We start from the raw sequence: 20,891 nt of genomic DNA, 5'->3' as shown, positions 1-20,891 counted from the left end.
GATGTAATGAGCCACGGGTGTTACATGCAACTGATGAATCACTAAACTCTACCTCTGAAACTAACAATACACTATATTATGTTATTAACTATATATGTTAATTAATTTAATTTAATTTAATTAATTTAATTAATTTTAAATTTTAAAAAATGGGGGCACCTGGGTGGCTCAGTCAGTTAAGCATCTGCCTTCAGCTCAGGTCATGATCCTGGGGTCCTGGGATTGAGCCCCACATGGGCTCCCTGCTCAGTGGGGAGCCTGCTTCTCCTTCTTCCTCTGCCTGCCACTCCCCCTGCTTGTGTTCTCTTGCTCTCTCTCTCTCTGTCAAATGAATAAATAAATAATCTTAAAAAAAAAAAAGAAAGAAAGAAAGAGTCTGACAAGTACCCAAGTCTGAATAACCTTAGGTTGTCAGCTGTTCTTTCAAGTAAAAATGATATTCCATGAATAAAGTGACTGTCTTAGCTCACAACCCTAAAAGGGTCTCAGACTGTAGGACCTACAGACCACACTTTGAGAACCATTGCTTTACAGTAAAGAACGATTATCAGTTAACTTTAGCACTTGGAGCAGGAACACAATATCCCTTTCAAATCATTTCTTATATTTTCATGTAACTTTAGTAGAAATGAAAGTAGACATTAAAATGACAGGAGTTCAAAATACTTGGAATAGAATAATAGTAGTTTTGACCTATAAGATTATCTAGGCCAGCATTTAACCAACTGTTACTGCTATGTAAATGAACCAAAGATGGCCTCTTTCTTTTCTTTCTTTTTTTTTTTTTTTAAGATTTTATATATTTGAGAGAGAGAGAGTCCAAGCAGGGTGAACAGCAGAGGGAAAGGGAGAGGCAGGCTCCCTGCTGAGCAGGGAGCTCTGATGCAGGGCTTGAACCCAGGACCCTGGGATCATGACCTGAGCCAAAGGCAGATGCTTAACTGACTGAGCCACCCAGGATTTCTTCACAGCAGATTGGGACTATTAGTTCAAAAGCCCACTGACGTCAAATATTTTTTCATTCAATGATTTTAAAAACAGCCTAAAGAAGCAGATTTTTAGCCATCTAGAGCCTGCCTGTTCTGCATACCCTGAAAAACTGCGCTCAAGCCACTCTTGCCCTTTGGAGCTCCCTGACCCAGAGACTCCTCTTGATGCGGAGCACCATCATGACACAGAAACCTCCTCTTCAGTCCTCTGGGAATTCCTTTACCCTCCTTCCCTTCTCAGTAGTGCTGCACCCGCCCCCCCCCCCCCCACACACACATTGTTGTCTTTGGAAGGTCTCAAGCTGTGAGGGACTTCTGAAAGCAAATCTGTCAAAGCGCTGCCCAAATAAAGCTTCTTGGGTCCTACTGCCACCTTGTGGTCATGTCTTTTTCCTTGCTCTGCCCTGAAATCCCTTAACTACAGTGACATGGTATGATGTTCTAGAAAATACCATAAGTATAGTGTTGGAGCTTAGGGCAGGCCACCCCAAAATAAGCCATGGAGTATATTTATTATTTTGAATTAAAGCTACTTAAGAAACAGTCAGTGCAAGAAAAACACTCTGACCTTCTTTTGTCTCCCAAAAGGAGGAAACAAATCTCCCATGTGAAAGGTACCCTCCCGGCACCAGGAGCTAGAAAAACATCTTTATCATCAGAGATGGGGAATTCAGGGCCTAAGAAGTCTATATAAACAAACCTTGTTACTTTTACTAATTTACAACCCCAGCTTTATTCTGTTAGAATTCCTTATTAATTGAAGCTCCCAAACATAAGTTTTCTTTGTCCTGTCAGTTCATCAAAAATTTGTTTCTCTGTATAAAACTATCTGTCTTGGTCACTTCTTAGGTCCCATATCTTTGAGACCTCCATACATGCAAATTAAATTTGATGTTTTTCCTGTTAATCTATATCCTGTTTAATTCAGACTGCAGCCAGAAGAATCTTAAATAGAGGAAAATTTTTCTCCCCCAATAATAGCATAGAACTAAAAGTGGCTTTTTTTTTTTTTTTAGATTTTATTTATTTATTTATTTTAGAGAGAGAGCATGCATGAGCAGGGGAAGGGGTGGAGGGAGAGGGAGGTGGAGAGAATATCAAGCTGACTCCATGCTGAGCTCAGAGCCCATTGCAGGGCTCGATCTCATGACCCTGAGATCATGACCTGAGCTGAGACCAAGAATCAGATACTTAACTGAGCCACCCAGATACCCCAGAACTAAAAGTGTTTGTGTGTCCAAAAAGTTTAGGAAATGCAACATACTACTATAATGAATGTTAATTTGTCAAAGAGTCTGAGAAATACTATAGCTAAGAAACTTGTTTAACTGTCTTTATCCAAGCATTTCCCAAAATTTTTTTAGCACAGAACACTTTTATGGACCTCAACTTGCCCTTGTGTGTAATTGTTAGTCATGAAGTTGGGAGATCTGATAATAATGCAAAAGAGTTCATATTACCATTGCTTTATTAATAAAGGTTCGTGAAGAGAAGAAGCTGAAGTTTTTCAGCTACCCAGATCATCTCTACTCTTCCCCCTTTCCTGTCAGCACTACTACCATTGTATATTTTTGCTACCATCATTAAATGAAAATAAAATGGGGTAATATATTCACCTTATATTTAATTTGCATTAATTTTTTTCTCCAAAGAAGATAAATGGTTTTTGGGGAGAGGGGGTTTGGCCTGGTAAATGAAAGATTTTTCTTCTTTTATGATACCTTATATAACATTTATCTTCATGCTTATATATTTATGTGGTTGCTTATACATGACTATATAAGACAATATGATTTATTTTTCATAAAAATATATGTATATAAGGATGTTCAATTGTAATGTTATCCTCAAAGCAATCTGACCCCCAAATTGACAGTGGCACTATAGTTTCCCCTCAAAACCCCTAAATTAATAGGATTATCTTCTCCACTATAATTCTAAGTATTTTATAAATTTCTTAAAGTCAGACTATAAACAGAACTTCACATTATAACTCAGGTCTTGAAACTGTTAGAAACACCCTGATTTTATTTCTGCAGAAAATAAAACAAAAACTAAGCTGCTATTTAAAATATTGTAAATTATAATTTTTAGAAAGAAAACCACAGACCCAAGGTAGGTTCACTTCACTTACCCCAGTACAAATTTAGACTTAACTGCAGTTTCGGTTTCTCCAAGGAGTGAAATTTAAGACAATCAATGTAAAATTTTCGGGTCAGCACCAATGAGGTAATCTGTCACATGGGCCCTCTTCATCCCCTCAAAGAAAGGTTAGGTAATCCTCCTAATAGGACACTTTGTCTTTCCCCCATGAGAAGATGACCTTGCCTGAACCAATCCCTACTTTTCTTTTGCTAATAACTTCTTGCCCTACTCTCCTTCCTATAAAAATCTTCCATTTTGTACAACTCCTTAGAGCTCCTCTCTACTTGCTAGATGGGATGCTGCCTGATTCATGAATCAATTAATAAAGCGTATAATTTACTTGGTTGAATTTTGTTCTTTGACACAATGTACTTTTTATAGATGTTTTGGAAGCAGGAAAATAATTTTACAACTTATTAAATTCTTTTTAATTCAGTTATGTCTATAGATGTTCCGGAAGCAGGAAAATAATTTTACAATTTATTAAATCCTTTTTAATTCAATTATGTCTGCAGTGATTATCAGTAAGTTCAGCTCACACACCTTTACTAATCTCCTACAGTAGACATGCATTTCGGTTTCTCATAATTATCTAAACATGTTTCACAGCATTTGCAGGCGTGGGAGTTTAGATTTTAGAAGCACAATACAGCAATAAGACAGTACTAGATTAATTTATGTTTTACACTGAAAGGCAGGAAAAACCAACATAAACTTCTTCTTAGCCATAACTTTAGTTATGGAGTCTGCCACCTTTGATTGAATTGACCCAAATTTTAAGTCATATGTGAGGATTTGTTTCAGCCTGATTACTATACAAGGAATTTCTTTACTTAGATTCCTAGATTGTAAATGTATCGATATTTACCACATAGAGCCCAAAACAAAAGTATTTTAAGACCCAAGTGGTTTGCTTCAGAATTTCCTTTAGTTAAAATTGATTCCTTGCTTAAAGGACAACTCTTTTATTATTTTGTTTCACTTTCTCTAAATCCTATATTATTGTTACCTCATCATTATTTATTCATTCATTACTGATTCCATGCCACAGAATTTCTTTATTCCAGACACTGTAATGAAGCTTTAGAATTTTGACCATTGTTTGTAAAAATCTGCCAGCCTTCCTTTTTTCACTGTGTATTCCACAAAAAAATCTAAATTACATTTTCCTTAATCATTTTAAAAATTAAGTTAATTTCTATTTCCCACAGTTTCTTCTTTTTCTTGGTGCTCTAAAAGGCCCTGCCATGTATCTCTTTGAAAAAGTAGTCTCCATCTCTGTTAATCATAGATTTTGAGAGATGGTAAAATCTTTCTTAGACTTAATCTACACAACACCCTTGTTTTAAGGATAAGAGAACCAAGAATGAACTTAAGTGGAAATACTTGATAGTAGAACTAGAAGTAAAAACTAGAAGTAAGTCACCTGATCCACAATCTTTAATTCTTTCCCCAGCGGGAGGAATTTCCTGAGTCGTTGGTGTCAGGTGGCTTAACCATTACTAGAAAAGGGAGGGAAATAGGAGAGTGACATCAAGCAACAGCGGTGTGATTGGTACTAATGACTTTGAGTCTTTTTCAATCTTGAGAGTCTGTGTTTGGAAGGGTGGCAGAATATGCCACACCAGTATGCTTCTTCAGGACAAGGACATTTTGAGCTGATTATTTTTGAGAAACAGCAGACACTAGAGAAGCTCCAAATATGGAGAAGTTACCCTTTTGTAAGAGAAATTTGCATTTATAAAGAAAAACCTCCATTTGTAAGTATCCCTCTCTCTATACTAGGAAGAAAAGGGTGACTCTAAATCACAAGAGAATCTTATCAGTGGAGAAGACACTAACATAAATCTGTATAGCAAACTTTACCTTTACTTTTTTGCTGTGCTTTTTCTAATAACCTCCTATGATTGGCCTTCCCACCCTGCCCCACCCCAATATCTTTCTTATGTCTTTAGCTGAAGATGGTATTTAAGGTGGTGGCTAGGGCTGTCTCAGGGAATTTACTCATTTTCCCTGGGTATCTCTCATGCACACACGAAGTATACATATTGCTAAGCTGTTTGTTTTTCTCTGGCTAATCTTTTATTGGGGGGGGCGGCTGTCTCAGCCAAGAACTCAGAAGAATAGAAGGAAAATGATTTTTTTCTCCCCTGCAGTTTCTACAGTGCTCTGGCAAGGGATCACCAAATACTTAGAGAACCCACAGTTTCTCTTTATAGCATAATAAACTCACAGGCATTGATTATTCCTACTATTCAAAGTCTCAATCCTAAATACTCTGTATTTTCTCCAGAAGAAGTTGCCTGAGGAGACTTTGAGTAATGTAATACTGCCATCTAGCATCCAAATTTTAAAATTACCTAAAAATATACTGTATGGTTTACTGGAGGGAAAAATGTCATCCTACTTATGTGTAATAATAAATTTCTACAGATGGATGACACAAATATAGTCAGAAAACAAATATGTATGTTTGATAACATCTTCATAATTAGTAAAAATGCCAAAATGATCCTAAAAACACCAACTAGAATGAAATTGGGAAGTATACATTTCCAATTTTATTCTTTTTAAAATTGTATTGGTTATTCTGGGTCCCTTAAGTTCCCAGATACATATTAGGATCATTTTGTCAATTTCTAAAAAAAAAGAGAGAGACAACTGGGATTCTGGAAGAGATTGCATTGAATCTGCAATCAATTTAGGGAGTATTGTCATGTTAATATTGTCTTCTGATCTATGAACACAGATGTCTTTCCATTTATTTAGATCTTGAATTTCTTTCAACGATGTTTTATAGTTTTCAGACTGTTTTTCACTTCTTTTGTTAAATTTATCCCTAAGTGTTTTATTCTTTTTGATGGTAATGTAAATGGAATTCTTTTCTTAATTTCATTTTTGGATTGTTCATTGATAGTGTATACAAATACATTTGACTTTGTATATTGATCCTGTACTGTGCAACTTTGCTGAACTCATTTATTAGTTCTAATTTTTTAGTGGATCCCTTAGGACATTCTGTAATTAGACAGGACATTCTGTATATATTACATAATGTACAAAGATAGTTTTACTTCTTTCTTTCCAGCATGAGTACCTTTTATTTCTTTTCCTTCTCAAATTTCCTTGGCTGGAACCTCCAATGCAATGCTGAATAGAAGGGGGTAAGAACAGGGGTGCCTGCGTGGTTTAGCTGGTTAAGCAGCTGCGTTCAGTTCAGATCATGATCCTGGGGTCCTGGGATCTGGATCCCTGCTCAGTGGGGAGTCTGCTTCTCCCTCTCCCTCTGTCCCTACCCAACCCCTCCCTGCCCCCACTTGTGTGCACGTGCACACATGCTCTCTTTCTAATAAATAAATAATCTTAAAAAAAAAAAAAAGAAGTGGGAAGAGCAGACATCCTTGCCTTGTTTCTCATCTTAGGGGGAAAACATTAGTCTTTCATCATAAAGTATGATGTTAAATAAAACTTTAGTTCTTTCATAGACACAATTAGGTTGAAGAAGTTCCCTTCTGTTCCTAATTTGTTGAATGTTTTTACCATGAGTGTTGTCAAATGCTTTTTCTGTGTCGATTAAGATGATCATGGGGTTTTTGTCCTTTATTCTATCGATATGGTATAAGTTGTAGGCAGAATAATACCCCCAACCAAAGATGTCCGCGTTTTAATGCCCAGAACCTAAACATGTTAGATTCCATAATGCTGCAAATGGAACTAAAGTTGCTAATCAGTTGAATTTAAAATAGGGAGATTATCCTGGATTATCCAGGTGGGCCCAGGGTAATCATAAGGGTCTTTATAAGGGGAGGAAGCAGGCATAAGGAGAATCATAGAGTTGACAGCATGAGAAGGACTCTGTCCACTGTTGTTCATTTTGAATGTGGAGGAATGCAAAGAACATGGTGGCCTCTAGAAGCTGGAAAAGTCAAGAAGGTGAATTCTCTCCCTTGAGCCTCCAAAAAGGAGTGCTGATCCGAGTTAGCCCAATGAGGCCTAATTTGGAATTCTGACCTCCAAACTCTACAATAATAAATTTGTTTTACTTTAAGCCAATAAGGTTGTAGTAATTTATTACAGTAGCAATAGCCCACCAGTAAAGTGTATTACGTTAATTGATTTTCAGATGTTAAACCAACCTTTCATTCCTGGGATAAATCCCAGTTGATCATGGCATACAAGCTTTTTTATATGTTGCTAGATTTGATTTGCTAGTGTATTGTTGAGGATTTTTAAATACATATTCATAAGAAATATTAGTCTATAGCTTTGTATGTGTGTGATGACTTTATTTGGCTTTAGTATCAGGGTAATACTGGTTCTCTTGCTTGCACTGAGTCTTGGTATTTGGGCTTATTTTTGTTTTGTTTAAAATAAAATTTAGAAACCATATGTTGGGCCCACTTTTTTTTCTATCGGTTTGTGAAATCTATAATTCTAACAACTGACGAGGGAGCAGAAGGCTAGCTGAAGACAAAGCCCAAGCTGACACTCTGCAACCCCTACCCCCACCCCCCACTCCTGGGTGGGACATGTGTGACATTCTTCCAGGGATCTCCCAGCTATCTTACTGTTTATAACTTGCTAGAGGGGAAAACAACCTTAACTTGACAATGGCAAGGCCTCTGGCATCTTGTAGGTATTTTGTAGGTGGGTGGTCTTTAGCATATGAAAGTTCTTTTGAAACCTCCCTTTTCCTTACTTCCCCAACTCCTGAGTATATAATCAGCCACTCCTCAAGCCCCCAGCATAGCAGCTCTTTCTGCCCACAGATCCTGTCACCATGCTTTAATAAACCACCATTCTGCACCAAAGCTGTCTCAAGAATTCTTTTTTTTTTTAAGATTTTATTTATTTATTAGAGAGAGAGTGAGAGAGAGAGCATGAGCAGGGGGAGGAGCAGAGGGAGAAGCAGACTCCCCGCTAAGTAGGGAGCCCGATGCGGGCCTTGATCCCAAGATCCTGAGATCATGACCTGAACCAAAGGCAGACGCTTAACCCACTGAGCCACCCAGGCATCGCTTAAGAATTTGTTTTTGGTCATCAGCTCTGGACCTGCCCTATAGAACCTCACCTATATTCCAAAACCACATCACAACCACTAAACTAGAAAATTTCCAAGAGTAGTTTGGAGAGCTGTTGTATGTACAACATGGGCTGTATCTATTAAACAAGTTTGGTAAACGTATGAATAATTTTTAAAGTAGTAGCATTTTATCAGTATTTTTGCTTTAGCTCATTTTTAAAAGACATTATAAAATTGACTTTGCAAAAGAAATGTAAACCATATTAAAATCACTACTATACATTGTGAATAATTGAGAACCATCTAAATGTCCAATAATATAGATTGGTTAAATTATAATGAATTCATATGATAGTTATCTATTAAAAATCATGCTTCATAATAGTATTGAGTGACATGGAAAATGTTTACCTACAGGTCAAGTTGTCCTATTCTAGTTATTGCTCCCTCCCCTAACCATTTTGGGCATGTTGCAGCTTCCCAAAGTATCCTACCACACCTATTGGCTTTCCTTAATCCTGCTCACTCCTTTGTAAATAGTTGCTGTGTTAAACCTTATTCAAGCACACCACATTAGTGTGTCTCTTGCCTGCCAGGACCCTGAGAAAGTTTATACACAGGTTAATGGTGAAATTATACCTTTACTCTCTGGCTGGTGAAATTAAGATGAAATTACAGAGAAAACAATGAATGCCTGTTTTTTACAAGTATTACTATGATATGTGCACTGCAGCCAATAATGAGAGTTACCACTAATTAAATGTTTTTAGTTGCAGTTCTTGATGTCTCATCCCCTTTAATCTTTTCAATGACCCTATGAGATATCCTAGTTATCATCCCTAGTTTATACATGAGGACATACTAAATATCTTTGATTATTGTGAATTAACACATAGTCATTGTTTTCTTTTGTAGATCATTCACGAGAAGTCCTGGAGCAATTAGTAGGCCCAAACAAACTAAAGCAAGTGACGTGGACTGTTTACTGATGCTCATTGAAGCTTATCAAAGCAATGATCTTCATACTACATTTCCAGGAAACAATGGTCTTCGCAATTGGCTTTCCAATACTGTGGTTTGTGCTTTGAAGTTAACAGGCCCTTAAACATTTTTAATAGTGTTATTATCCTGTTTGTTTGTGGAGTCATTATTTTTGACTGTGATAAGCCTAGCATGCCCTCTGATGTATTGGGGTGGGGGGGCGGGAGGGGAGTCTTGTGTTTGCTTCTTAAATAGCAAAGTTTTAAATTACCAGTTTTTCCTGGATATTTCCTTCTCCTACCTACCTGTTTGTGCAGTCATAAGAGAAATTTACCAGTATGAATAACCATTAGGAGAATTCTAGTATCTCTAAAAGCCTAATTACCTTCCTAGCAATTTTCTGGCCCCTGCCTTCTTTAAGTATTTAAATGCTCATTGGTCAAAAGCAAAGCTGAACATCAGGCCTGTAAATCCTCACAGAATTCAATATTCAATAAAACAAAAAAATAGACTAATGTCATAAACCCATGACATCATATACCTTAGCCATTCAGCGTATGAATGTTAGTGAGGCCCTTGCCCAGCCACTTATTTGGTTTTCATGGCTACTTTTCCCCAATACATGCTATTCACCTATGAAATTTCCTCCTTAACAACGAACTGCATTCGGGAACGACTTAAGAATGAGTAAAAATACAAAATATCATTGTAGAGGCTGTTTCCTAAAGTTCTGTTGATTTCATATTGTGAACTAAACAACACAGATCTTAGTTTTCAAATGAACTGCATTACTCTTTTATAATTACAAAATTCTCCAAAGTATATATACTGTGCTTAAACCACCCCAAATTCAGTATACTTCCTGTGCCATGGGCCTGTCTCAGTGGGACTTTTTAAAAGATTTCCTATTTTAACTCTGATATAGTACAAAAGAAGGGAAGTATGGTATGGTAAATTTCTTCTACATGTTTAGAAGGAGGGTTTATACATTCAACTCTATTTCTCAACCTTACTACTAATTACTTTATAAATGTGGTGTATATATAAATGTAGTGTAGATATATAGCTATATATCTATATATAGAGAGATATATAGCCCCTCAAAGGTAGGACATATGTATATATGTGTTCAATGGGTAAGGCTTGTTCCACCTATGAAATTTTTCTAAAGACAAATTCAGTAAAATTTAATAGTAAACATCAAACAAAATCAGTAGCTTTTCCCCGTTTTGGGGAAACGAGTTTTTTCAAGATCTAAAGTGTCAGCTTTTTAGGGTCTGTAAAGAATTATCTTCCTAAAAGCACTTTGCAGTTTAATATTCTTGCCTTTTTATATTGCTGGTTATATTAGCTATTTCTGTTTAAAATTTCAGTACCCCATTCCTACCTATCTCTATCATCCTCACCTTGCACTTTGACCTATTTTTCTCCTTACCATTTATCACCATCTGGCATCTTGTCTGTTTTTATTATCTATCTCCCTAGAATATAAGCTTCATAAAAACAGGAATTTTTGTCTTTTCTTCCCCAGTGCCTAAAACAGTATCTGGTACATAATAAGCACCCAGTATTTGTTGAACAAACACACAAAAAAAATAAATAAATAAAGGAGAAAAATGAATAAATAAAAATAATACCCATACTTCCAGTTTCCAGTCTGATGTTCTAAAGTGATTAGAAGTCATCTCTCCTGTTCTCATTAGATAAAAGCTGAACAAACTGAAAATCATGAAATGGTACAGTATTAAAGTGGACTAGTTGTAAACGTAAACTAGGGCAACCACCAAACGCAATTTTTTAAATATGTATAATTGATATTCTAAGGAAGGAGAGAAAATGGAATCATATAAAATGCTCAATTAAAACCAGAGAAGGCAGGAAAAGAGTGGAACACCAAAAAAGAAACAAGGAACTAGGGCAACAAATAGAAAACACTTATAAATATGGTAGAAATTAATGCAGCTATATCAATAACCCCTTTAAACGTGAATGGTTTTAATACAAACCTGCTCGTTAAACTATGAAGTTATTCAAGGCTCACCATTTTATACATGGGAGATTTTTAAATATCTTAAGTAACATTTGGTTATCTCAAAGACCTTCTTGTGCCCTCCTAATAAATCATCAAGAGAGGATAACAGAAACAGGGATTGTAGATATTTAAACTTAAACTTAAATCTTCTTGTTGTCTCATCAAGTTGATTTCCACAGTGCTCCAGAGTGTAATTTACTCCTTCTTATCTTGCTGGGAAGGGCAATAACCAGCAGAGTACTCTCAATTTTCAAAGGATATTGTCAACAAAACTCTTCCCTCTCAAATGTCATCCAATGCCGTTGTAACCTATAATTTCTATTAATTTTAACGAAGGCTGAATCAAAATTTAGAGTTGATAATGTTTAAGACCCAGAAGACCAATGGGAATTAGATGCACAAGAGTTTTCACTGGGCTGAAATAAACTGATTTCCAAGTTCAAGAATCACAAGATCTTCTGCAGCCCCAGCTTCCAAACTCCCATTGAATTATCCTCTTTTCCTGTCTAAGCAACAACTTGCCCTTAACTGCTTTCTCCACCCTTCTGCTGTATGACTATAGCTCTGATCACATTTCCCTGGCACCATAATCCCAGTGGCTTGCGTGTATTATTAGAAAGTTTATATATAATGCACATGTTATAAACAATTCCTAAGCAGTGTATAAGAACATAAGAGTACATTATTAGAAAGGCTGCATTTTATATTTCACTTGTAACACATATAATGCTGGTGTTTAGTTTTGAATTAGAGAATAGAAAATCTATGGTATAGAATTATAAGACCCAAAACTAAAACCTAAGTCTCTCTCCCACCCCAGTCTACCAGCTATCTAGTACCCTCCCAGAAGGCAACCACTGTTAGCAGTTACTAATTTATCTTTTCAGGGATATGCTCTGTATGTTGCAAGCAAATATGTATTCCATATGTATATACATATGTAGGTACATACGTACATCTTTTCTACATAGATAGTGATATACTGTACATATTCTTCTTCACATTCTCATTTATGTCATTGGATTTTTATTGATATATAAGATCTTAACAACCTGGGTCATGTAGTGGTAGCATAACCAATTTCTTTTTTTTTTTTTTAAGATTTTATTTATTTATTTGACAGAGAAAGAGACCGCAAAAGAGGGAACACAAGCAGGGGGGGTGGGAGATGGAGAAGCAGGCTCTGCCCCAAGCACAGAGCCCGATGCGGGGCTCCATCCCAGGACTCTAGGATCATGACCTGAGCCGAAGGCAGATGCTTAACGACTGAGCCACCAAGGCGCCCCACATAACCAATTTCTAGCTAACCTTAGTGAACCATAAAGAGACATCAAAAGGTGTCACAGTATATATGAAATTCTAAAATCTTTATTTTTACCCACGACTGTCAGTTGAGGTCCTATTATGTACTAAATACTGTATGAGGCACTTTATACTTTCATTTAATATAATAGCCTCCAGGTGAGGTTTATTAAGTTTGCTACAGTTTTATAGATGAAGAAGTTAAAGCTCAGAGAGCTTAACTAGCTTAAAGTTCCAACTGGAAAGTGACAGAGTTGCCTGACTCCAAAGCTCACGTACTCTGTACCATACTAAGTGCAGCTCTGATCTTTACAGGTCATTTTTTTTAAAATACAGTACTCTTCTATATTTTGCATTGTGTCTCATTCGAAGACCCATCATATAGTTGTCCTCAACTACAGAAACAGACTTCGCCTACACTTTCTCATTCCTCTCTACTACTTAAATTATATGTTGCTACCATTTTGGTATTGCCTTCTAGAATTCTAAGCAGTATAACCAGAAAATTGCAGGTAGACATTTGTATATTTGGCATAATGCAGAATGAGTTACAGGACAACAGCTGACAAAACTTTAAGACTTGATATTTTGGAAACGAGATGCTACATGCTTTAAACTGGAGGGTCTTTTAGGGTTAAACCCAAACATAGCCATATTCATACTGGAAGCACTTGGACAACTCAAGGCTGAAAATCCCATACTGTGCTTGTCGTCAATCCATTGTTGTCCCTCCTCGTAGGCTCTGGAAGTGAATATTCTACCACTTTGTGCAGTTGATGGTGAATGCTATGTCCACTGAACAGGGGTCGCCCAGGGTCACCAATCAGTACTCGAGTTCTGTGGGTCCAAAAGCAATTCTTCAGCCATTGATGAAGATGGTCTGCAAGGTCTTCATCATAAAACATATCTCCAAGCACAACAAGGTCCCACTTATCTTGTTCCAAGTCCAAAATGTTTTTGGTTAAAATGGGAAAAGGATTCAGTTGGTTCAACTCACAATTCAGTGTGATAGCCATTCCTGCAACTTTAAAAAGCACAAAATGAATTGGTGTATGCTAGGCAGCTTTAATCCCCTATTTATTAATCAAGTAATTTAGAAAATCTCCTAACGATATTTTTTCCCTTTTGTTGAAAGTTGTTTTTTAGGTAAAGAAGTTTCTACCAATATAAACTATTTACAGCAATTTTCAAATATATGAATAGATATCCTGAAAACAAAACAAACCATACAAAACACCTAGAAATGTGGAGGTTTTAAGGAACATTTGCTGATCTAATAACCAAGAGGTTTGGTTTGTTACAGCTGTCCAGGAGACAGGGAAACAAGCCTTGGGCTTGAGCAACCTGGCAAGTTAGAACTAAGACCCCTGCATAAAATAAGGATCCTGGGGCGCCTGGGTGGCTCAGTCCATTAAGTGTCTGATTCTTGATTTCGGCTCAGGTCATGATCTCAGACTTGTGAGATCAAGCCCTGCATTGGGCTCATGCGCTGGGCGTGGAGCCTGCTTAAGATTCTCTCTCTCCCTCTCCTTCTACCCCTCTCTACCACACCTCTCAAACTAAACTAAACTAAACTAAACTAAACTAAAATAAAATAAAATAAGGATCTTCAAGAGCTGGATCCTCAGTAAAATTGAAAACTAAAAGAAAATCAGATAAAATTTAAGTCTCAGTTGAGACCCAAGTCTCAACTTGGGTTTTAATGGAATCAAATCTCCCTCAAAACATAAGGCCTCTCCTCACTTGGGTTTTGGATCAAATACACACAACCTACATATTTCAGGAAATCCCTCACCCAGAAATTAACAGTAAGTGCTCCCAGCTTGGTACACTTTGGGATATCTGACAGGCATAAATACAAATCCTCTTGAGAAAAATGCACTTCAATTCAGGCCTCACAGGATCCTCACACATAACGTCCCACTGAACATAAGTTCACAATACCAGATTACAAAATACACATGGAAATAAGCTATCATATGTTGGGGCATTTACAGATATTTATCCTGGAAGAAAATAAACATGAGCTTTAGATATTTTTAACTATGAAATCCTTACCAGGGTCTATGTCGTTGGCCAAGATCCTCGATGCCCCACTCATCTTGGCAGCAATAGCTGTAGCTCCACAGCCACTCCCAAGATCTAACACAGACTTTCCTCTAACAACATCAGGATTATCCAAAAGATACCTAATTTGGAAAGAAAGCAAAAAGACCTATCTGAGATGGGAGAAGGTCGGTAAGAGGTATTTAAAAAAAAATTTTTTTTTTCAAGCTCTATGCCCAACATGGGGGTTGAACTCACAACCCCAATATCAAAAGTCTCGAGCTCTAATAACTGAGCCAGCCAGGCATACACCCTCCCCCCTCCCCGCAAAATGTCTTTTTTAAACATGAGCACTTCCTATGATCCAGAAACAGTCAAGCACCAAGAATATAGACTGACAAAATATTGCTATAATAAGGATCACTAGATCCAAAATTTGGTCTCCTTTTGATTGATTGTTCATCATAGAGTGGTTTTACCTACTGCGTATGGTATTATAATGACCTCTCTGGTAAGATAAAGTCCAGGTCAACCAAACAATTTGGACCACAGCTAAATAGTTATCAAACACTGAAGATGGATGAGAAACCCTGAAATAAAAAATATCAACTGACACTTGACCTTACTACTAGAAAGTGAAGAATATCAGGGATTATGGCAAAGTACAGGGGTACACGGCCTGTCTAAAGGGAAAGCTGCTACCCATCTTCAGCTCACTGTTGTCATGCAGAAATCCTGTGTTATCAGATATTTCTGTTTTTCAAAACAGACATTTTTATATGAAATTTCCCAAGTTTTATTTTTATTTATTTTTTTTTTTTTGGAATTTCCCAAGTTTTAAATGTTAGCAACTGATTTTTTAAGTTTACAAGTAAAGGCCAAACAAAATACATCTGTGGGTGCATGAACTTGTGACCTCTGATTCAGTCTGTTAAGGAATTTGATTGTATTTATATTTGAAGTCGATAAACAATCACTTTAATAGACGTCACTGAAAATGTCAATATTTTTAAGGTATGATGTAAGTGAATAAAGCTTGAAAATTTGGCAGCAACAACCAGAACATCAGAATTGTTTGATAACACCTAGAAAGCTTTCCAATCTTCAGGATTCTCTGAAAAGCTCTACATATGCATTTATTTATTTTGCATTTAAAACTATGTACAACATTAATTCTGTTAGGCCATACCATTCCTGCAAATGAGAAGTCCTTATCCTTTTCATTTCGGAGGTCTATACGCTTAAGATATAAGCAGGTTTAATTATTTACCAATGTAAGAGCAAAAACCAGATTGAAATGCTAAAAGCTCTTGCCTTTGTCTCAGCAGCTGTGTTTTAATAAAAAGTATAGTGTGAATATGTGAGAGAATGTCCTAAACAACACTTTTGCAGTATGGGGGCTGAGGGGGCGGTGGAAGAGGAGACCCTAAAAATGCAGATTCAGGACACCTGGCTGGCTCAGACTTTTGGTCTAAGGGTTGTGCGTTCAAGCCCCACACTGGGCGTAGAGCTTACTTTAAAGAAACAAAAAAATGCAGATTCAAGTCCAGAGTTCACCTGAGATGTCAGTAAGCCACTAGAGAAGAAGGAATCCTGACGGGTCCCACTCACTCACATCTCTTATTCTTTGGGAGACTGAGACAAGTGAGGCTCCAGGGAGGGAGCAAGTGTGAGGCTCGAAGAGCAACATTCACAAGATTAAACTAGAAGAGCTGAAGAACTAGGGCTTTAGGTACCATCTAGCAATTCTGCATTGGCCATACCTTATGAACCATGAACCAGAGAATAGTGTGAAATTTCCAGATCATTCATAGCTATCTAGGGTCTTGACAGCTGATCCTAGGGTTTCTCTTAGAGAGAGAACTGTATTTGGGGAAATACCCTGATAAGCCTGGAGTATGCTTAAACTGCTCCAAATTAAGAAAACAAGAATTTGGGGGTTTCACTCTGTTTTTTTGCGAAGACCAGGGAGAATGCAGAGTTGGAAGGGGCTGAAAAAAAGAATCTGCAGAAAACAGAAAGGATCTCTATGGGCCTTAAAGCTTCCCATTTCAGCTAGGGCAATACCTAGACAGGGCCTGGCCTCCTGGCCAGTAGACTGCCCAGTAAGGTTCGCTGTAGGGCCACAGGTCAGCTTTTTGCCACCAGAACTTGCATCTGGGCGTCAAAAGCCGCAACTGGATTTCAGGGGTGAGGCTGCCACTGCTGGTGACTTCTGTGTTCTCCTCCAGGAAAGCTTTCATCTCAGGGTCCAAAAAGCTTCCAGTTCCTCTCCAAGAGGACTGGCCCCAGGGAAACAAGGAAAGACCACTGCTTCTCACAGCTTTCAGAAAGACACCACAGTGGTTCATGGGAAATGGTGCAAATGCTCTCCAACCCAAGCCCAAAGCCATCGGTCCTTTTCCAAAACACAGGTCCTGTCAATGTTGCTGTTGATAAGAAGGGCTGCTCCTCGTGAGGAAGGAAGGGTCTGGCTGCCACGGTGATCTCAACTGGAATCTGTGGGTCTCTAAAAATAGAAATAAAACTGAAAATTCCAAGGTTCACTGACATTTCCAAATCCCATTAGGTAGGGAGAAAGTATTACAGGGTAAGCTCCATAGCAGATGATTCACAAGTGCAAGTCCATTTCAGATGGAAGTGTTGCTGCAACAACTTAGGAAAATCCAACCTTTTAAAAGGAAGCTTTTAAAAAAACCTTCCTTTTAAAAGGAAGCCTTTCACAACAAAAGCCTTTTAATAATTTAGAACAACAAATATACAAGCATATGATTTTGAGAGAAAACCTCGGGCACATGCTTGTTACATAAAATAAGGTTTACCTTTAAAGTTCTTTCACACACACACAAATAAAGTTCTTTCACACATTTAATAAGCCACTTAGCCACTTAGTTCACATAAGGCACTGTGAACAAAATAAGTCTCCATCTTGCAGAAGCTTAGACTCTAGCGCTGAGGTAAAGCAATTACCAGGGCCAACACAGTTCCTGCCTTTATGAAGTCTTGCCAAGAGTTGCGATGGTTACCAAACCATAATTGTGGACAAAGGTATACAAATTATACCGAGTACACTCTATTTCAGTAACGGTTGTTGTGGCATAAAACATCAATGTAACCAAGATTCAGATTTTTTTCTTAAAACTTTATGGATTTAATTGTCATAAAAGAATATCAACTCGAAAATATCTTCCTGTAAATATGTCTGATGATTCATCTTTACCAAGCCTGGGCCGAAAAGGCTTGTTCCAGTAGAAAAACACCTTGATAAGAGTAAGAAACAGCAGTTTAAACACAAACTATATGCTCAGTTATTTGGGACCTCTGACCTGTTCTGCATAAATGTTTGAAATAGTCCTATATCCATTCACCCAAATTATTTAGAATAGGCGCCCCAAACTCAAACACCTACCAGCGGCCAGTCTAGTTATCCGTAAGTGATGCCACTGGTTATAACAGGGGGACTGTGTCGACCTGGAGACTGTTTCTGAGCAGTGCAGAGGGGCCAGCAAACTGCTTTCAGGTAAGAACACGCTGCAAGATCTTCCAATTTCTCACGATAATCCAGATACACAAAAACTCCCACTTCTAAACGCGTCATCAATTAAAATATCAAAACACAGGGCAGCTAAAATGCCTGTCAGGCCACTTGGGTGTGAACTCAGGATAGACTTGCAGTGGGTGTCATCTCCCCATCATGCCCTCGGGATCCCAGGGTCTCTAACAGCCTAACTTCTTCCTGGACTAATTCTATTAGAAAGTATTGGGTCAGCCCTTGAATCGCAGGAGCCTAAGTTTATAAATAAAGCAAAGCAAATATGAGATGATTTTGGTCTGGAACACCATGTCGCCTACACGGCGCCCCCCCCTCCCACCCCAGCACCAATGAAGCATCGTTTATGAATACGTGACTATGCGGTGGGCACTTGGTACCTGTTATTAAGGAAAGAAGAGGGATTAAAAAGGGTCAATTCAAAAGTGTTCGTGACATTATTTCCCTCCGAGGAGAACGGGACTCAGTCTTAAAGGGGCAGGCACAGTCCTCCTTTTGTCCTTACCAGGCTCGGCAACAGCGCCGAAGGAAGCTAAGCACTCGCCTTTTTGCGTCTTTCCCGGCATTCTTTAGAACCGCACCTGGCGCCCCGAGCCCCCGCGGGCAGGCAGGCGCACGGCTCCGGGCGGCGAGCGTGACCGCGCGCCCCGCCCCCCTTCCCAGCAGCCTCCCTCGGCCTTTTCCTACCTTTCTTAAAGGGGCAGGGCCTAGGGAGGAGCCGGCGCCCGACGTCGCGCGGGAAGCAAACTTCTGCTAGATGCAGTCAGAAGGTGGAGCGTCTGCTCTGTGCCAATCACTTGTTGGAGAAGAAAAGTTTCTCTTCCATTCCTCCACCATTCAAAGCTTCTTCCAGCTGATCTTAGAATTAAATTGACATGAAACACATCAACAGAAGAAAACCAAATTGAATTTTGTACCTATGGGAATGCCAGGTGTAGGAGAGATGCAAACACAGAAAGGTAAAAGGAGGTTTATATGTCATCCTGAACTATGGAGAAGGGAGTTTGGGACTTCAAAGGGGAGGAACGTAATTCACAGAAGATGAAAAGGAGTAAATGTTTGCTGGGTCACCCAGAAACAATGGGACAGAGAGAGGAATTTTAACCGACTTTGCTAAATTCCTCCCTATCACACCTAGTTCATATTAATGCTGTAGTTATCTATGGTGATGGATTTCTTCTGGAGCACGTCCTCTATTTAAATTCTTTTAGGCAGTTCGGGGGAGGTCAGTTTCTTCCTGAGTCTTTTATGCCTCGATTGTTTTCAGCTCAGAAAGAACCCGCAGGCCAAAGTGGCACATCTTGGGGCAATTCCTTCAGAGCCCCTGCACACACTTCTAGGCACCGGGCAGAGAGTGGTGAACGAAACAGACACAGTATAAGCCCTTGATGACTTCAACTGAGCTTAAATCATAATGTTTGTCCTCTTTTATAATTTTCATAAATGTACAATATAAATCTATTTGCTACTTCTGTCACTCAGGTTCTGGATCCATGTGTCCATCTTCCAACCCTTGACATATTCCAAAAATCAACTCGTCAGCCCACCTGACAACAATTAAAACCCGCTCTGGTGTGCCAAAGGGAAAGGAAAATTGACCCAAATGAAGAAACAGGCAAGTCATGTTTCTGCATCTTAGTCCGCAGTTTGGGGAATGATCGGGCAGCCACCTGTTCAAAATTAGAGCTTGCTGCTTCTGTTCTCCATTTCTGCCCTCGGTTTATGGGGTTTTTCATTTTCCCTCTAGGAACTACTAGAAGGGAATGAAACTTGTTACTCCAGTTAACAACCCCAGATACATCCTGCTCATTTGCTCCTTGCATGAATGGCTGTACTTACTGTGGATGGGTAGGATTCACACCTAGTCACTCTGCCCTAGATTTCCTTTATAAAAACTAATATGTCTGTGAATAAAACTGTATTTATTTTTTTAAAGATTTTATTTATTTTTGGGAGAGAGAGAGAGAGAAAGAGAGAGAAAATGTGCAGGGGGGAAGGAGTGGAGGGAGAAGCAGACTCCCCACCGAGCAGGGAGCCCAATGCAGGGCTCTCAGGACCCTAGGATCATGACCTGAGCCAAAGGCAGATGCTTAACCGACTGAGCCACCCAGGGGCCCCTAAAACTGTATTTATTAACTAGCTACTTTTTTAAAAAATTAGCTGCTGGTGTAAACCTTTTTTTCTCAACTATAACTTGTCATTTCCACACACTCTCCAATTCTCTTACTAGCAATAAACCTTAATACATGTTCAAGATCAATTTGTCAAACGTTTTTAACTGGCTTCTGTGTTCTATCCCTGTGAATAGCAAGAACATCCCAATTATTGCCCAAGACACCAGGGAGAGGAGGCAAGCCTAACATTTCTACGAAAAGAGGTTTCCAGTAAAAATCTAAGTGCTCTTCATTGAAGATGCACTTAATAATGTGAAGACAAAAAAAAAAAGTGAAGACACCATAACCAAAACTTGGAACTAGGCTAAAGGGACTGCCGAATGTCCTTTCCCCACTTTAATAATTTTAAAATTGGTGCACTTTTTATTCCTTCTGCTGTTGCCTTAGTTCAGCCTTATGATCCTTTGCCTGAATTCCTATAACTAGTCTCTCTCCAATCCCACCTTCCTCTCTCTCTCATTTTCTACAGTACAACTTAAATGTTTTGGGTTTGTTTTTTGTTCTTTTTCCTGGATTATTTTATATTCTATAGTCCAGAAAAGGCCTTACATTCCTTTAAGATAAACCAGATAAGCCATGAAAAGTAGACCTGGATTTTCTTTTCTGTTGTTGCTTGGTGTTGGTGTACTGTTGTTTCTTAATTAAAAGA

At 38.4% G+C, this 20,891-nt stretch overlaps 2 protein-coding genes across 5 annotated transcripts in view; one reads left to right on the top strand and one right to left on the bottom strand.

The window, feature by feature from the left end:
* Positions 1–10,644, top strand: part of AMN1 (antagonist of mitotic exit network 1 homolog) — a 51,025-nt gene extending 40,381 nt beyond the window's left edge. For 2 of the 4 annotated variants that reach the window (XM_045811823.2, XM_045811821.2), the window contains one exon: positions 9,073–10,644. In XM_045811823.2, coding sequence (XP_045667779.1) covers positions 9,073–9,146 — 74 coding nt within the window. In that variant the 3' untranslated portion in view covers positions 9,147–10,644. Of the gene's footprint in view, positions 1–1,041; positions 1,351–9,072 lie in introns of those variants that run through there. The other 2 variants (XM_087855763.1, XM_045811824.2) reach the window with 2 other exon arrangements.
* A 1,863-nt stretch (positions 10,645–12,507) lies between these two features.
* ETFBKMT (electron transfer flavoprotein subunit beta lysine methyltransferase) lies at positions 12,508–18,717 on the bottom strand. The gene is made up of 4 exons (XM_045811825.2): positions 18,574–18,717; positions 16,586–17,027; positions 14,531–14,661; positions 12,508–13,496 (listed from the first exon to the last, which is right to left on the bottom strand). Exons 2-4 carry the CDS (start codon positions 16,909–16,911, stop codon positions 13,153–13,155), a joined length of 801 nt encoding a protein of 266 aa, XP_045667781.1. The 5' UTR covers positions 16,912–17,027; positions 18,574–18,717; the 3' UTR covers positions 12,508–13,152.
* Between the last annotated feature and the right edge of the window lie 2,174 nt (positions 18,718–20,891).

Source organism: Ursus americanus, chromosome 25 (assembly GCF_024610735.1).
Source record: "Ursus americanus isolate L20-20 chromosome 25, mUrsAme1.1.p, whole genome shotgun sequence".
Taxonomy (NCBI): domain Eukaryota; kingdom Metazoa; phylum Chordata; class Mammalia; order Carnivora; family Ursidae; genus Ursus; species Ursus americanus.
The sequence above is the reverse complement of the archived record's forward strand: the minus strand, read 5'-3'. Positions and strand labels throughout refer to the sequence as shown.

Bases quoted from the DNA above. Each gene is read 5' to 3' on its own strand.
- ETFBKMT (XM_045811825.2), bottom strand. From the start codon at position 16,911: ATGGCTTTGGGCTTGGGTTGGAGAGCATTTGCACCATTTCCCATGAAC. The intron at 14,662-16,585 runs GTATTGCCCTAG...TTTCCAAATTAG, and splicing joins GGAGGCCAGGCCCTGTCTAG to GTATCTTTTGGATAATCCTG. The intron at 13,497-14,530 runs GTAAGGATTTCA...TGCTTTTTAAAG, and splicing joins GGCCAACGACATAGACCCTG to TTGCAGGAATGGCTATCACA.